General features: G+C 53.7%; 1 protein-coding gene across 7 annotated transcripts in view; it reads right to left on the bottom strand.

Moving 5' to 3' along the window:
* The window catches only part of KAZN (kazrin, periplakin interacting protein), a 1128675-nt gene that overhangs the window by 56276 nt on the left and 1058222 nt on the right, over nt 1-14177 (bottom strand). For all 7 annotated transcript variants that reach the window (XM_057554464.1, XM_057554479.1, XM_057554493.1 and 4 more), the window contains 2 exons: nt 11972-12108; nt 5697-5867 (listed from right to left, as the gene is read on the bottom strand). In XM_057554464.1, coding sequence (XP_057410447.1) covers nt 5697-5867; nt 11972-12108 — 308 coding nt within the window. The remainder of the gene's footprint in view (nt 1-5696; nt 5868-11971; nt 12109-14177) is intronic.

Genomic DNA, 14177 nt, shown 5'->3' with positions numbered 1-14177 from the left:
TCTCACAAACTGTCCACTCATGAGTTTAAACCTCTGAGACAGAGCGAAACAGAGACGTGAACTGCAGACAAGGCATGTAAGGTCTAACTTAAAATACGTGCATGTACTCTCTCTCTCTCTCTCTCTCTCTCTCTCTCTCTCGTTGCTGCATTGAATCATCTTCCTGTGACAGTCTGCACAACATTTCTCTACTAATCTCTTCCATTAAATGCAATTCAATGCTGGGAGCTCCCTCTGCACCTCCACTCCCTGCTGAGAACCCGGAGCCCGCAGTGCTGAGCTCCTGGGAGTTGGAGAATTGGCTCCAATTCGTCACCCTCATGTGACGAAAGTCAGACAGAAGTGGGTTCAAACATCACTTCTACTATTTGACTTGCTGTGTGATCTGGAGCAAGTTACTCCACCACTCTGAGCGTCAAGGTCCTCACAGTAAGATGGGGAACTGAGAAGGATCACTTTTATAGGTAAGTTGTGGGATGAGGTGGCCCGGCACAGCGCCTCGGAACCCAGGCTGTGGCATCCAACGGCCTGGATTTGATCCCAGCTCTGCCACTTCCTAGCTGGGGGATCCTGAGAGAGGCCCCTCACCTCTCTGTGCCTTCATGCCCTAGTCTGTCTGACGGGGATAACATGGGTTCCATGGAGAGCGCTTAGCCGATGGTAAAAAAAAGCTCAATGAATGTTGGTGACTGTTATTATGAAACAGTTTCCATTTCACAAGTAGGAGTCCGATGTGGAATAATTCACATGAAAGCCCAGGATACTGTCTGGTCTATTGTCCTGTTCAAAAAGTAGCAGGCTGTTAGGATTATTTATGCCTCCCTGAGATCAGACAATCTGGGAAGTGGAAAGGGAGAGCAGCGCGGGGGCCCTGCCCTCCCCCACCCTCAGGTTCCTAGCTGCCTGGAGGCCAGGAGGTACTTCCAGTCAGAGAGCAGGCCTGGCCCGGGAGGGATGCCGTGAGTACGGCTAAAGGGGACCCTTTACCGGCTTTCCAAGGAATTTGAGCTTGGCTAGGGAACGTCTCTCCCGCCAAAGGCTGGGAGGATCCCGGGGTTAGGAACCTTCCAAGCAAACACGAGAAGGGTCGTGCTCCCGTGGACTCCAGCTGCAGAGACGCTGCATCTGCACCAAAGGGGCATGACGCCAGCTACAAGCTGACTCCACCATCCTCCTCCTGGGCTTACTGGCCGCGACCCTGTCCCAGATCTCAGGCTGCAGTGGTCGCAGGTCCAGCGTGGAGATGCCAGCATGAGCTGATGAGGCAATACTGGCTCCACACCGTCTCCAACAACTGCAGGCCCGGGGGTGGAGGGAGGCTCTAGGGGGGACAGTGTCAGGCTCGGGTGGGCCCTGACCTCATGCGTGTGGCCGGGGGTCTGAGCTCAGACCCAGTGTTCAGAGCTGGCTGTGGGCAAGGGCTGGTCTGCTGGGCCAGGATGGCAGTGGTCCGGGGCCGGGAGGTGTGCCTGTGTGGCCAGCTGGTTTCCTCAGAGAGAGGGCAGGAGTGGTACCAACCCAGAGCACGGCCGTTTAAAAAAAAAACCGCGATCACCCTTGACCCCCACCGCGCGACCCTGCCTCTCGCTGGTCCCTCACCGCGCCCTACTCTTGCCTGGGCCTGTGGCGGCTGTCATTTTTTAAACAAAATTAATTAATTAATTAATTTTTGGCTGTGTTGGGTCTTCGTTTCTGTGCGAGGGCTCTCTCTAGTTGCGGCAAGCGGGGGCCACTCTTCATCACGGTGCGCGGGCCTCTCACTATCGCGGCCTCTCTTGCTGCGGAGCACAGGCTCCAGACGCGCAGGCTCAGTAGTTGTGGCTCACGGGCCCATTTGCTCCGCGGCATGTGGGATCTTCCCAGACCAGGGCTCGAACCCGTGTCCCCTGCATTAGCAGGCAGAATCTCAACCACTGCGCCACCAGGGAAGCCCCGCGGCTGTCATTTTTACAGACGAGGAAACTGAGGCCCAGGCAGCTCAAGGACACCAAATGACTGGCTACTGGACGGGACGTGAGAATCCACGACTCCTGGTCCCGGCACGGCCTGAGGGCAGGCTGGTCTCCAACATCAGTAACAACAGCTAACGTCCACTGAGTGAGGACGGTGAGCCTGCCCCGATTTCCCATCACCTCACCTCACAATCACCCCAGGAGGAAGGTCTGATACGTGTGAACACAGGCTCAGAAAGGTTAAGTCACCTGTCAAAGATCACACAGCCAGAAAACGCAGGACCCCAACTGGGGCTGTGTTAGAACTGCACGGCCAGGGCAGAGACAGACACTGAGACGAGGGAATCCCACACTTTACAGAGGAGTGGCTCTCAACCGGCGTGATTTCTCTCCCCCTCCAGGGAACACTGGGAAATGTCTGGAGACTTTATTCCCCACAGTTGGGAGGAACTACAGGCATCTCGTGGGTGGAGGCCGGGGGTACTGCTGCACACCCCACAATGCACAGGACGGTCCCACAACACACTTCTCCGGCCCCAAGTGTCAACAGTGTTGAGGGTGAGAAGCCCCGTCTACGGTGTACATAGTAACGTAAGAACTGTCTCCCATTTTGGAGAGCGTTGATAGAAAACTAGGTCACCGGGAACCAGGCTCCTGGCGGGGGGCGGAGTGGGCAGGACTAGCACTTGGGGGGAGCCTGTGATCTTGGGGCTGGCAGCCCTGTCTCCCGCCTGCTCAGTGACTGGAGAGGCCGGTGGGGAAGGCCTGAGGGACGAGCGATGGCTGGTAAGAGGACGCGCCTCCTTCAGGCCAGCATCTGGGTGTCCTTTCAGAGGCCTCCCATCACAGAGCACGGGGACTGCCCCCTCCCAGCTCTGCCTCTCAACTCTCTGGGCAGCTCTGGGTGAGCCTCCTGCACACCGAGCCTGTTTCCACATCTGTAAAATGGGCACAACAAGAATACATAGCTCACTGGAGTGACTGCTAATGGATGTGGGTTTCTTATTAGGGTCATGAGATCGTTCTGGAATTAGGTAGTGGTGATGGCCGCACAACTTTGTGAATGTACTAAAAATCACTAAATTTACGTCATAAAAGGACGGATTTTATAATATGTGAATTATATCTCAATAAAACAGCATATTGAAAATTTTTTACTTTAAAAAAAAAAACAAACCACAGGGTGGTCTCCACAGAGCCAGTGCCAGGATTTCACCTACAGAGGTGAAACTGCTCCATGCGTGGTAATGCCTAGTTCGGCCAGAAGTTGTTATCAGAAAATGTCCCCTCCCCAAGGGTTGGAGCCCATCAGCAAGCAACAAGAGAGATGTTTGCTTCTTGGGAAGCCAATGAATGTCCTTTGACTTTTACTCGAGTGAAGCGGCCCTTTGCAGCTGCATAGGGTGTGTGGAGACCCAGCGGAGGCGGGGTTGGGGAGGGGTGATGCCTGAATTGGGGCAGGGCCTGCTCACCCCTCTGCAGGAAGCTGCCCCATGGCTTCAGTGTTGTGGGCAGGTCACTTAAGAAATTACCTATCACCAGTGCCACAGCCAGAACTCCTAGATCAGGAGTAAGCGAGTGACCCCAGATGGACCACTTGGATACCCTGTACTTGATCAGACTTTTGAAAACTGAAGTGAAATTCAGAGGGTGAAGGGTTTGTGTTCATCTTCCCCAGCAGGGGCCACTGAGTGGACCATTCCAGATGGAATCCTGGCTTCCCCACTCCCTGCGGCTGCCTTGGCTTCGGCCCATCTCCAAGCCTGGCCCTCCACCTTCCCACTACCCCTGTGAGCTCCTGACCTCCTCCCAGTGCACCCTGTGTGCTCGGATAGCCTGAGCTGCTTTCTGTTGCTTGCAACCGAAGGACCTCAGGCACACACGCAGGGAAGGTACCTTCCCTCTAGTCTCGTCCTGGCCAGCAGTGCAGTGAGGGGAGCTGGACAACACCGCCTGGATCCGGCAGCCCTGGAAGCCTCCAGGCTGTGAAATTCTGCAGATGGCGGGCAACAGAGGGGACCTCCAGGCAAGTGGACGCCCCACCAACACTGGGGCTCTCACAGGCTGTGCCTGTGCTGACGTTACAGCCAACCCACCACCCTGAGCTGCAAACATTCACCTAACTATTCACACTTAGCACAGAGGCCTGATGCCTGCCAGAGGGAGGGGGCAAGAACCTGAGTTTCGCGGGCCAGAACTAAAGCAGGTCGAGTCATCCGGGCATGGGGAGAGTGGAAGCAGAGCTGAGCTGGCTCCCAATCCTGAAAGACCCCAGAATTCCCCAGGATGCTTGAGGTTAGTGGTCCATGGCAAGGAAGACCCATCTGTCCATCACAGGACGCTGGGAAGACTTGGGAGAATAAAGGTCTCACCTCACCCTGCACTCCCTTCCCAGATCGTCAACTTGAAAGGTTTCTGTGTGGGCTGCACGTGGCAGCAGGGCCGCCAGCACCACCGACCCCACTGGTGGGAAGACCCCAGAGAGACCCAGCAGCTGGAGCTTCCTCCAGCCTGGGCAGCTCTCACCACTAGGGGTCAGGGTTGGACAAGGAGACCCAGGAGGCAGAGGGCGGGATTGGTCCCAGGAGGGGCCCACAGATCCTGACTTGCCCTGGGTGACCCCTGCTCCTGAAGGAAGTGACCATAGAAAACCTCCCTGTTGTCATATCATCACTCACCAAGTACAGGCTGGGCTAAGTGCTTCTCTTGCATTATTTCATTGAAATCCTCACAAGAGCACTATGGGATATAGGCAATTACCCCTATTGACACTTGATGGAATTGAGGCCCAGACAGGTGAAGGGTCCTGCCCAAGGTCACACAGCTAGACAGCGATGGGGGCTGGATTCAAACCCAGAAGCCATGGCGGTAACCACACTGTTAGCCAGCATCAGTGCTCTGCAGAGAACGCCGAGTTCTTGCTAACAACCATGCGAGACTCCCCCCACCTTGGGAGTTCCCTGCACACTCTCCTGCCAGCCACCATCACACTGAGCCATGGTGGTTTCAAAGGCCCTTTAAGCCACGAGCTCTCTAAAGTTGATCAAACATCTTGTGGGGAAGGCAGAGTGGGATAAAGACCCTCAGCCCCACCCCAGGACCAGATAAAGGTCGCTGAAGCTCAGAGAAGTTCAGTGAGCAGACCAAGGTCACACAGGAGCAGGTAGAACAGAACTCCAGGGCTCTGGACCTCAGTTCTGCTGCCAGGCCAGGCCTGGAAACACCACCTAGACTCTCTGTCCCCACATGCAGGCTGCCCATCTCCGAGGAAAACACAGTGGAAGTATTTTGAGGGATTTTTTGGATTAGAAAAAAGCAACATTTTTTTCCTTGAGGACCCAAGTAATATAATAAGACTGATGAAAATAGGGGGAAAAAAAGGAAGTAAAAGCCACTTGTGATCTTACTACCCAGAGATAACCATTATTAATTTTTTGGTGTTTTTCCTCCCAAAGGTTACTGGATGGTTTCCCAGCATCCCCACACGCTCGGCCCCAGGCAGGTGGATGAAAGGCGGTGTGGTTGTCACGAACAAGCAGAGGGGGCATCCCAGAGCCCGCCCCGGCCCCGGCCCCGCCCAGGCCCCGCCCAGGCCCCGCCCCTGCCTCGGCCCCGCCCCCGCCCCTGCAGACTCCACTCTGGACTCCCAGGTGAACCCACGTGCACGCCGTGTTTCCCAGCACATGACATCACTTCCGGCAGATGCCCCACCAGGCCTGGGTGGGCGAGGGGGCGGGGTCTCACCATGGCCAGCTCCGCCTCCAGCTCCTTCATGCGGTTATCCTTGAGGTCCAGCTGGGAGCGCAGCGCCGTGGCGTGGTCCGTGGCCTCCTTGGCTTGGCGCCGCAGCTCCCACTTCTCGCGCTCCAGCAGGTCCTTCTCCTTGGCCAGGGCTTTGACGGCGTCCTCGCTCTCCTGTGGCAAGAGGCCAGCGTTACAAGGGGCGCGGGGCGTGGGGCACGGCCTACCCTTGGCCCAGAGGGCATTGACCCCCAGACCAGAGGAAGCGCAGGGAGGCCCCACAGCACCGCAGGTGGCCGGGCGCTCGGGCCCTGGAGGAAGAAAGCCCTGGGTTCGAGCCTGGCTCTGCCACAAACTAGCTGGGAGACTGGAACAGAGACAAACTGTTGGTAGATGCTCAGCCGTTATTTTTTTCAACGGATAAATGAGCAAACAAATGTCCTGGGTAAGTTCTTTTAACTTATCAAGTCTTCATTTCTCCATATTTAAAATGGAGGGGGAATCAATACTCCTCATGTCAAAGTATTGTTATAAAGACTAAATGACTTCATTTGAGGGAAATAGTTAAATGGAGCCTGATAAAAGTTAGGGTCATTAGTGGGTTTGGGCCTCTGTTCTGCTGTTTGGTAACGTGTGTGTCACAGGAAAACGGGGACAGAGGAGGCACCTGCAGCCCAGCTGCCTTGGCTGCCACGGGGCCCTGCCACCATCCCACAGGGTGACAGCCGACGACGGGCCAGGCTGGACCCCCACTAGCTGTGGTGTCTGAATGCAGCACAGTCCTCTGCCCGTCACCCCGGCCCCAGCTCCCGGCCGGTCCTCCTGCGTAAGCTGTTTTCTCCGTGATGCTGAGGCGAGGGCCATGGTCTCCAGCTGTGCTGGCCCAGCAGAGCCAGCAGGCAAGGAACAGCCGGCTGGATCGGGGGCCTGACCTCTGTTGGCCAGAGCCAATTTCAGGACACCAGGCGTCTTTCCCCCAGAGGAAGGGTCCCTGCAGGGGGCCCTGCCCACCCACCCAGCCATGGTCTTCCCATCCACCAAATCGAGAGCCAAACTCAAGGTCTCTGTGCAGCCTGGGACCGCGTTGAGAGGCAACCATCCTGCCTTGTCTAACGGCCCTGTCGCCGAAGGCCTGACTTCCAGATGGCCAGAGACTAGGAGGCCGAGGTCTGGCCCTTTCTGCGTGGCCGTCACAGAGCTGTAGCTGTGGCTTAGAGAGTGAGTCTGGTTCGAATCCTGGCTTTGCAAGAACAAGTTGCAATGACTGTCATGCCTCAGTTTCCTCGTCTGTAACACGGGATCACAGCAGCCGTCCTCGAGGGCGTTATTGTGAGGACTGGATGAGATCATCCAAGTTTAGAGCTCAGAACGGTGCCGGGCACACAGCAGGCACTCACTCCTTCACTCAGGACGCTGCTCAAATGTCTCCGAGAGGCCTTCCCTGACTGTCTAGCTAAGAAAGCAGCCCCCGCTGTTCCCAATCTGTTTCTCATACTGGTACCTGCTGCTGCTCATTCAACCAATATTCGTGGATGCCACCAGCAGGCACAAACCAGACAAAAATCCCTGTGCCCGAGGAGCTTACACCAAAAAGCCCTCCTGCACGCTCTAGGTCATCGGCAGACACCCGGTCGCAGGACAACAGCCCGGCAGACAGCAGCCAAGAAACACTGCATAAAAGAATGAGTGTTTGGCAGCTGCAGTGACTGACTCCAAAGGCCGTCACGGGACAGCTCTCCCAGCTGGGGTGAGCGGAGGACACAAGTGTCTGTGTCACCAGCCCCAGGCTTCTCAGTGTAGCCTAGAGGAGGTGGTGTGTGTGTCAGGGGCATGATTCCTTCCAGGACGTGTCTGCTAGGGGCCAGCGTGCCTGGGTGTGAAGTCTCAGCTCCATCCACTACAAGCTGTGTGACACTGAACAAGTCATGCCACCTCCCCAAACCTCAACCACCTCATCTATGAGAGAACGACACTATCACATCCCAGGGTGATGGTCAGAAGAAATTGGTAATGCGAGATGCAAAGCAAAAGATGGCACTATTGCAAAAGCCCAGGCAGAGCTGTACTCTCGGGTTCTGGAAGCAAGGCTCTCCGTGCAGAGGGGCACTCCACCGCTAGTTATTTCTCTTCTCCTTTCTCTTTGAAGCTGTCTTCAGGTGGGGTCAGTGCAACAGCTGACAGGTATGGCCTCCTGGGTCACATGATGGGCCAACCAGCTCTTTCCCCTGGAGCTGGGGACCACGTCCCAGCATCTACCCTCAGCACCGAGCAGCAAGCCTAGATCCTGGAATGTCCCATGAAATGAAGTGTGTGCATCAGAACCACTGAGAATTCGCTGGTGTACAAGAGGCTGCCTACCACATATCCCTGAATTAGGAAGAAGGTCCGCTAGGACCCCCAGGATCATTTTTGTCTCTGTGTCTCTTTGCAGTCAGTAGCTCCACTAGTTGTGAGCAGACTGAGGGTTCCAGGCTAGGGGGAAGGGCTGTAGGTACTTTCAGCCTCGGTGAAAACTCTGACACCCCCTCCCATGATCACATCTCTGGCAGCAGGAGTGCAGGTCTCAGTAGCAACTGTCACAGAATGTTCTGTACACATGTCAAGTACGGTGCTGAGGTTTCAGATGCATTATTTAAACAACCACCTGTGAGGCAGGGTCTATGATTATCTCTATTTTACAGATGAGCAAACTGAGGCCAGAGAGGTAAAAGAACTTCTGCAGCCCCGCAGATAGTGTGGTGGAGGTCTCAGTCCTTGCTGGCAGTGGCGGCAGGAAAGGAACTGAAGGAGACCTGCCTGGGGTGTTGAAACCTGATGGGGATCAAGGTGGCCAGAATTTATGAAGGTAGGACTCGGCCCAACTGTTTGGGACCTTGGATGCCAACCTGGGAGCTGAGGTCCCTCTGATGACTTGACCTAAGTCAGTTTTCGCCTCTGTAAAAGGGGGATGATGGGGACAATCATACCTCATAGGGTTGCTATTAAAAATAGCAAATGTAAAGAGATTAGGACCAAGCCAGCATACAGTAAGTGCACAATTAATGTTTGCCATTATTGATATTATCCTGTGTCAGGTGGTGATAGGTGGTCTCTAAAGATGGCCATCATCATAGTCATTGTTAGGGTGCTTATCTAAACAGAGCCATCTTTTGGATCCGCTTAGCCTTTTATCAGCATCACATTCCATTCATTCATTCATTCTTTCATTTATGCCATGCAGCTTGCAGGATCTTAGTTCTCTGACTAGGGATCGAACCCAGGCTACAGCAGTGAAAGTGTGAAAGCACCAAGTCCTAACCACTGAACCACCAGGGAATTCCCGCCTGTTTGCTTTTCTGATCTGATCTGTCCTCCTTCAAGGTGCATGTTCTCAGGGAACACTTCCCCCACCCCAGTTCCTGGATCCTCTGGGACCCTCGGACACCGCCCCAGAAGGTCCTATCTGGGTTAATTTTCCGCATGGTTCTTGCTTCTTCACTGAGACTCTCCTATCCTCCCGGAGGCAGGGCCCATGACTGGGGTCTGTGTGCGGCCAGCCAAGACCCGCTCCTGCCTGGCCAGAGGCTTCCTGAGAGCAGGTGGCTGTGTGCTTCTCTGGGTTTGCCAGGGGGACCAACACCAGGCAGCGGTAGATGAGAAACCCACACAAGGGCCCTGAAACCCACTGTGGAACTTCCATGATCAAATGCCTGACTCTGAATCCCCCAGAGGCAATAATAATAATAATAATAACAACGACAAGCATTTTTCCCACGGCATGCTTTCTGTGTACCAGGAACTTTAGTGCTGACAAGGCTGGGCACTGAGTAGTTGCTATCATTATCCCGGTTTTAGGGATGAGGCCACGTGGCTAGCGAGTGGCAGAGGCGAGAGTCTAACCCACTGTCTGGTCTTAACCACTGTACCACCCTGCCTCCCAGGCCAAGTGTGATGGTTACTTTTATGCGTCAACTTCACCAGACCATGGGGTGTCCAGCTTTTTGGCCAAACATCATTTCTGGCTGTGTCTGTGCGGGTTTTTTTGGATGAGATTAACGTTTGAACTGGTAGACTCAGTAGCTCACCTTCCCCAGTGGCAGGGGCTGGGGGAGTGGGCATCATCCAATCCGTTGAGAGCCTGAATGGAAAGTGGAGGAAGGGAGAAATTGCTCTCTACCTGAGAGTTGAGCTGGGACATGGGTCTTCTGCCCTTGGATGGAACTTACAACTCGGCTCTCCGGCTCTCTGGTCTTTGACTCAAACTGGATGACACCACTGGCTCTCTAGCTTGTAGAAGGCAGATCACAGGACTTGTCAGCCTCCACGATCATATAGGCCAATTCCTTCTAATAAATCTTTATATATATATTACTTCTCTGAAGAACCCTAAAACACCAAGGAAGCTGATGATCTGAGGACAAGCAGTGTCAAGGACAAGGTCAGCCCGGTGCCCCTCGCCCCTGGGGCCAGCAAATCACCAAAAGCAGGTATGGCTGTGGGCTGGTTCTCTGGCCCCTGCCCTGTGTCCCCTCCCCTCAAACAAAGGTGACCATGTCTCCCTATTAATGGGCATGGGGCCACTCAAGTAAAGGTTCTCCCTGCCTCACTTGCTGAAGAAGGACCAGGCTCCTGGGACCTGCTACGGGCCCTCCAGCTGGAGAAGGAGAAAGGATGGAGGTGGACCAAGAGAGAGGCAGGTGGTGCTATAGTCTGAATGTTTGTGTCCTGCCAAAATTCATATGTTGAAATCCTAACACCTAATGAGATGACATTAGGAGGTGGGGCCTCTGGGAGGTGCTTAGGTCATGAGGGTGGAGCCCTCGTGAATGGGATTGATGCCCTTATAAGAGACCCCAGAGAGCTCCCTTGTCCCTTCTGCCAAGTGAGGACATGGCAGGAAGTCTGTGACCCAGAAGAGGACCAAGAAAGCAGGCAGCCGGGGGTTCCCTTTCCTCCTCTCTGCTTCCACAGGTTGTTGACTTAATGCCACACTCTGTCTGCAAGTGACAGGCCCGGGGAGGCCAACTTCTAGGGACCCAGCTCACCTACTGTGGAAGGACAGGCAGGGGAAGCTGGGGCCCTGCTGCTCAGGGCTGGCACCCAGGGCACCAAAAGTTCCAGACCACAGTCAGAGGCTGTGGGTGCCTGGCCCAGGGAGCTCCCCTGGGGCTGTTTTCATCCTGGAGAGGAAGGGATCTGTATACTTGGGAGGTGAGAGGGCAGGTCACTGGTAAACACCAAAGTGGGCCATGGGGCTGGAGCTTTTAAATTCAAGTGCCATCTCTGACACTCTAGCTCAGAGGGAACACGCGTGAATGCACTCATGCAACCAGGCCACCAACCACTGGGAGAACCACTCAAACCTCCCACGGCCGAGGAAACTTAACGAGCTTCCCACCTCCGTTTTCTCCACAGAGTACATGCAAACCTTGGTCATAGCTGTTGTCATGTGGTATGATGTACTTGAAGGGCAGTTTTCAACAGTTTTTCCACCCCACTCACCAGAGGTTACAACTCTCTCCCTGCAGACACAGCAGCTTACTAAGGCCTGCTTCGTTGTGGGGACTGACTCCTTTTTCTTTAAGTTTTGGGACCCTCTTCGGCATGACCACAGCACATATACCAGACAGATATTTACTGAACCAAAGTTCTTGGTCATCTGACCAGAAACTCCTACTCACCCCACAGAGCCCAACCTATATGTCACCGCCTCTGTGAAGCCTTCCAGGACTCTCTCCCAGGAGGCAGAATTTCCTGCTGTCTCATTGTTCTCCCCAGCCCTCTCTTCACACTCTTATTATGGTACTATTAGTAAGACACAGAGCTGACGTTCACTGAGCACTTAGCACGCACTAGGCGCCATGCTGAATGCCCTGCATCCATCATCTCATACGGTCCTCATCACAGCTCTGCAACGTCTGCACCATGATCGCTGTTTTGCAGATGAGAAAACTGAGGCTCTGAGAGGTTAAGGGAGACGCCCAAAGGCACACACGTGGGGAACCGGGATCTGAACCCAGGCTAGCCGGAATCCAGAACGCACACTGTCACTGACTGCGTTTTCCTTTCCAGGCTGGTTTGCCCAGGAGACGTGGAGCCGTAACTAGGGGCTGTGCCTGCTCATCTCAGCGCCCAGACCTGGGCCTGACAAGGGGCCTCCCCAAGTGAGCATAAGGGGACACGAGCAGTGCATCTGTGTTCTGAGATTCAAGGCCAGACCCTGTGCTGGGTGGGGGAGGGGCAGTAACGAGGGGGCTGGTGGGTGGGGGGAGGGGGAGGGGCGGGGGCTGCGTGCTGACCTTGCGGTGCTGCTCGTAGTTGCGGATGAAGTCGCGCAGCTGCTCCTCGCGGCTCTCCAGCGTGGCATACAGCTGTTGCATCTGGCTCACCAGGTCCGTCTTTTCACCCTTTAGGCGCTTTCGGTCGGCTTTCATGGCTGGGGGACAGAGAACCGAGTTAGTTCTCGAGATCCTAGCTGCCTGTCACCCCGAACGCTGAGAAGGGACCCCGTCTCCTTCCCTTTTATGAACAGACGAGGAAACGGGGTTCAGAAAGAGGAAGTTTCTCTCCCAGGCTCCTATGTTACTCAGTGGCATCCCCCAGATTCAAACCTAGGCCCGCCTATCCCTAGAGTCCCAATTCTCATTTCTCAGTTTTACTGACCCAGCCAGGGGAGCAAGTCCTTGACTGAATGTCTGTCCCCGCCCTGAACTGCCTAGGTCCGCAGAAGGAAAGAGCTGGAGGCCTGGTGAGCTTTTGACCCCCTGCTCCCCAACCGCTAACCACGGCCCAGGAAGCTGATGGGATCCTTTACTTCCTGCTGAAATGAAATCCCAGGGCCCACTCTGAGCCCAACAGAACTCAGCCCGGCCCAACAGTCCACTGTCTGCTCCATCTCCTTCACGGGGAAAAGTGTTTGATTAAAAACACGCAGCAAGTTATGACACCAAAAGTATGAGTAACAGGAGAAAAAACAGATACACTGGACTTCATCAGAATTAAAAACTTTTGTGCTTCAAGGGACACCATCAAGAAAGTAAACAGTGCAAGGAATGGGAGGACATATTTGTAAACCATATATCTGATAAGGGGCTTATATCTGGAGTACATAAAGAACTCTTACAATTCAATAATGAAAAGACAAATAACCCAATTAAAAAAATGGGCAAAAGATCTGAACAGACATTTCTCCAAGAAATGGCCAATAAGCACTTGAAAAGGTGGTTGACATAATTAGTCATCAGGGAAATACAAATCAAAACCACAATGAAATACTACTTCATACTCACTAGAATGGCTAAAATATAAAAAGAAGACAGTAACAAGTGTTAGCGAGGATATGGAGAAACTGGAACCTTCATACACTGTTGGTGGGAATGGAAAGTGGTACAGCCTCTGTGGAAAAGAGCTGACAGTTCCTCAAGTGATTAATCATAAACTTCCCCTATGATACAGCAGTTCCACTCGTAGGTGTACATCTAAGAGAACTGAAAATGTATGTCCACACAGGAACGTGTATACATATGTTTATAACAGCTGTAATGATAATAGCCAAAGCTGAAACAACCACATGTCCATCAACTGATGAATGAATGTTTAAAAATGTAGTACATCCATATAACGGTATATTATTTGACAATAAAAAGAAGTAATGATTCATGCTACAATATGATGAATCTTGAAAATATTATGCTATGTGAAAGAAGCCAGTCACAAATGGCCACATGCTGTATAATTCCATTCAAATGAAGTATCCAGAATAGGGAACCCTATGGAGACAGAAATGAGATTAGTGGTTGCCTTGGGCCGGGGGCTGGAGATACGGAGGTGTAGCCAAAGGGCATGATGAAAATATTCTAATATTGATGTACATCTCTGAATATAATTAAAACGATTGAATCACGTACTGTAAATGGGTGAGTCGTATGCTATGTGAATTGTATCTCAATAAAGCTGTCACACAGACACACAGACAAACAGACACAGACACACAGACACGGTGCCCCGTGTTGCACACAGCCTCCTGGCAGCAGTGTGGCTTTTGCTCCCTCCAGACTCTCCTCACGGCACTGGCTCTGTACGGAAGGGAGTGGAGACGGGCAAGCCTGGGCTTGTGCAGGGCGGGCCCCACTGCTTTCCCCAGGGCCCCCAGAACTCCATCCCCTCCCCACTCTGTGGAGAGAACACTGAGGAAGGAACTGTGGAGGTGGTGGGGAGGGGGCAAAGCAACTCCTTGGCTCTGGAAGCTTCCAGCCTGAGAAGGCAGAGAGTGGTTAAATAATTTGCCCGGAGTCACAGAGCCACATCTGACTCCAAGGCCCAAACACTTGACCCTACATTACGCTGCCTCTACAGAGAAGCCCCCAAACCCCAGAGGGTCCCAGCCCCACGGCTAGCTGAGGGCAGTGACAGGGGGCAGGCAATGGCGGTGCCACCCCATCTTGTCCCGGACAGTGAACCTGCAAACTCAGCCTCTGATATGAAAAAGTACGGCATAAGGACCGA

This window comes from Balaenoptera acutorostrata, chromosome 1, assembly GCF_949987535.1.
Source record: "Balaenoptera acutorostrata chromosome 1, mBalAcu1.1, whole genome shotgun sequence".
NCBI lineage: Eukaryota > Metazoa > Chordata > Mammalia > Artiodactyla > Balaenopteridae > Balaenoptera > Balaenoptera acutorostrata.
This window is presented reverse-complemented; position numbering and strand designations above follow the sequence as displayed.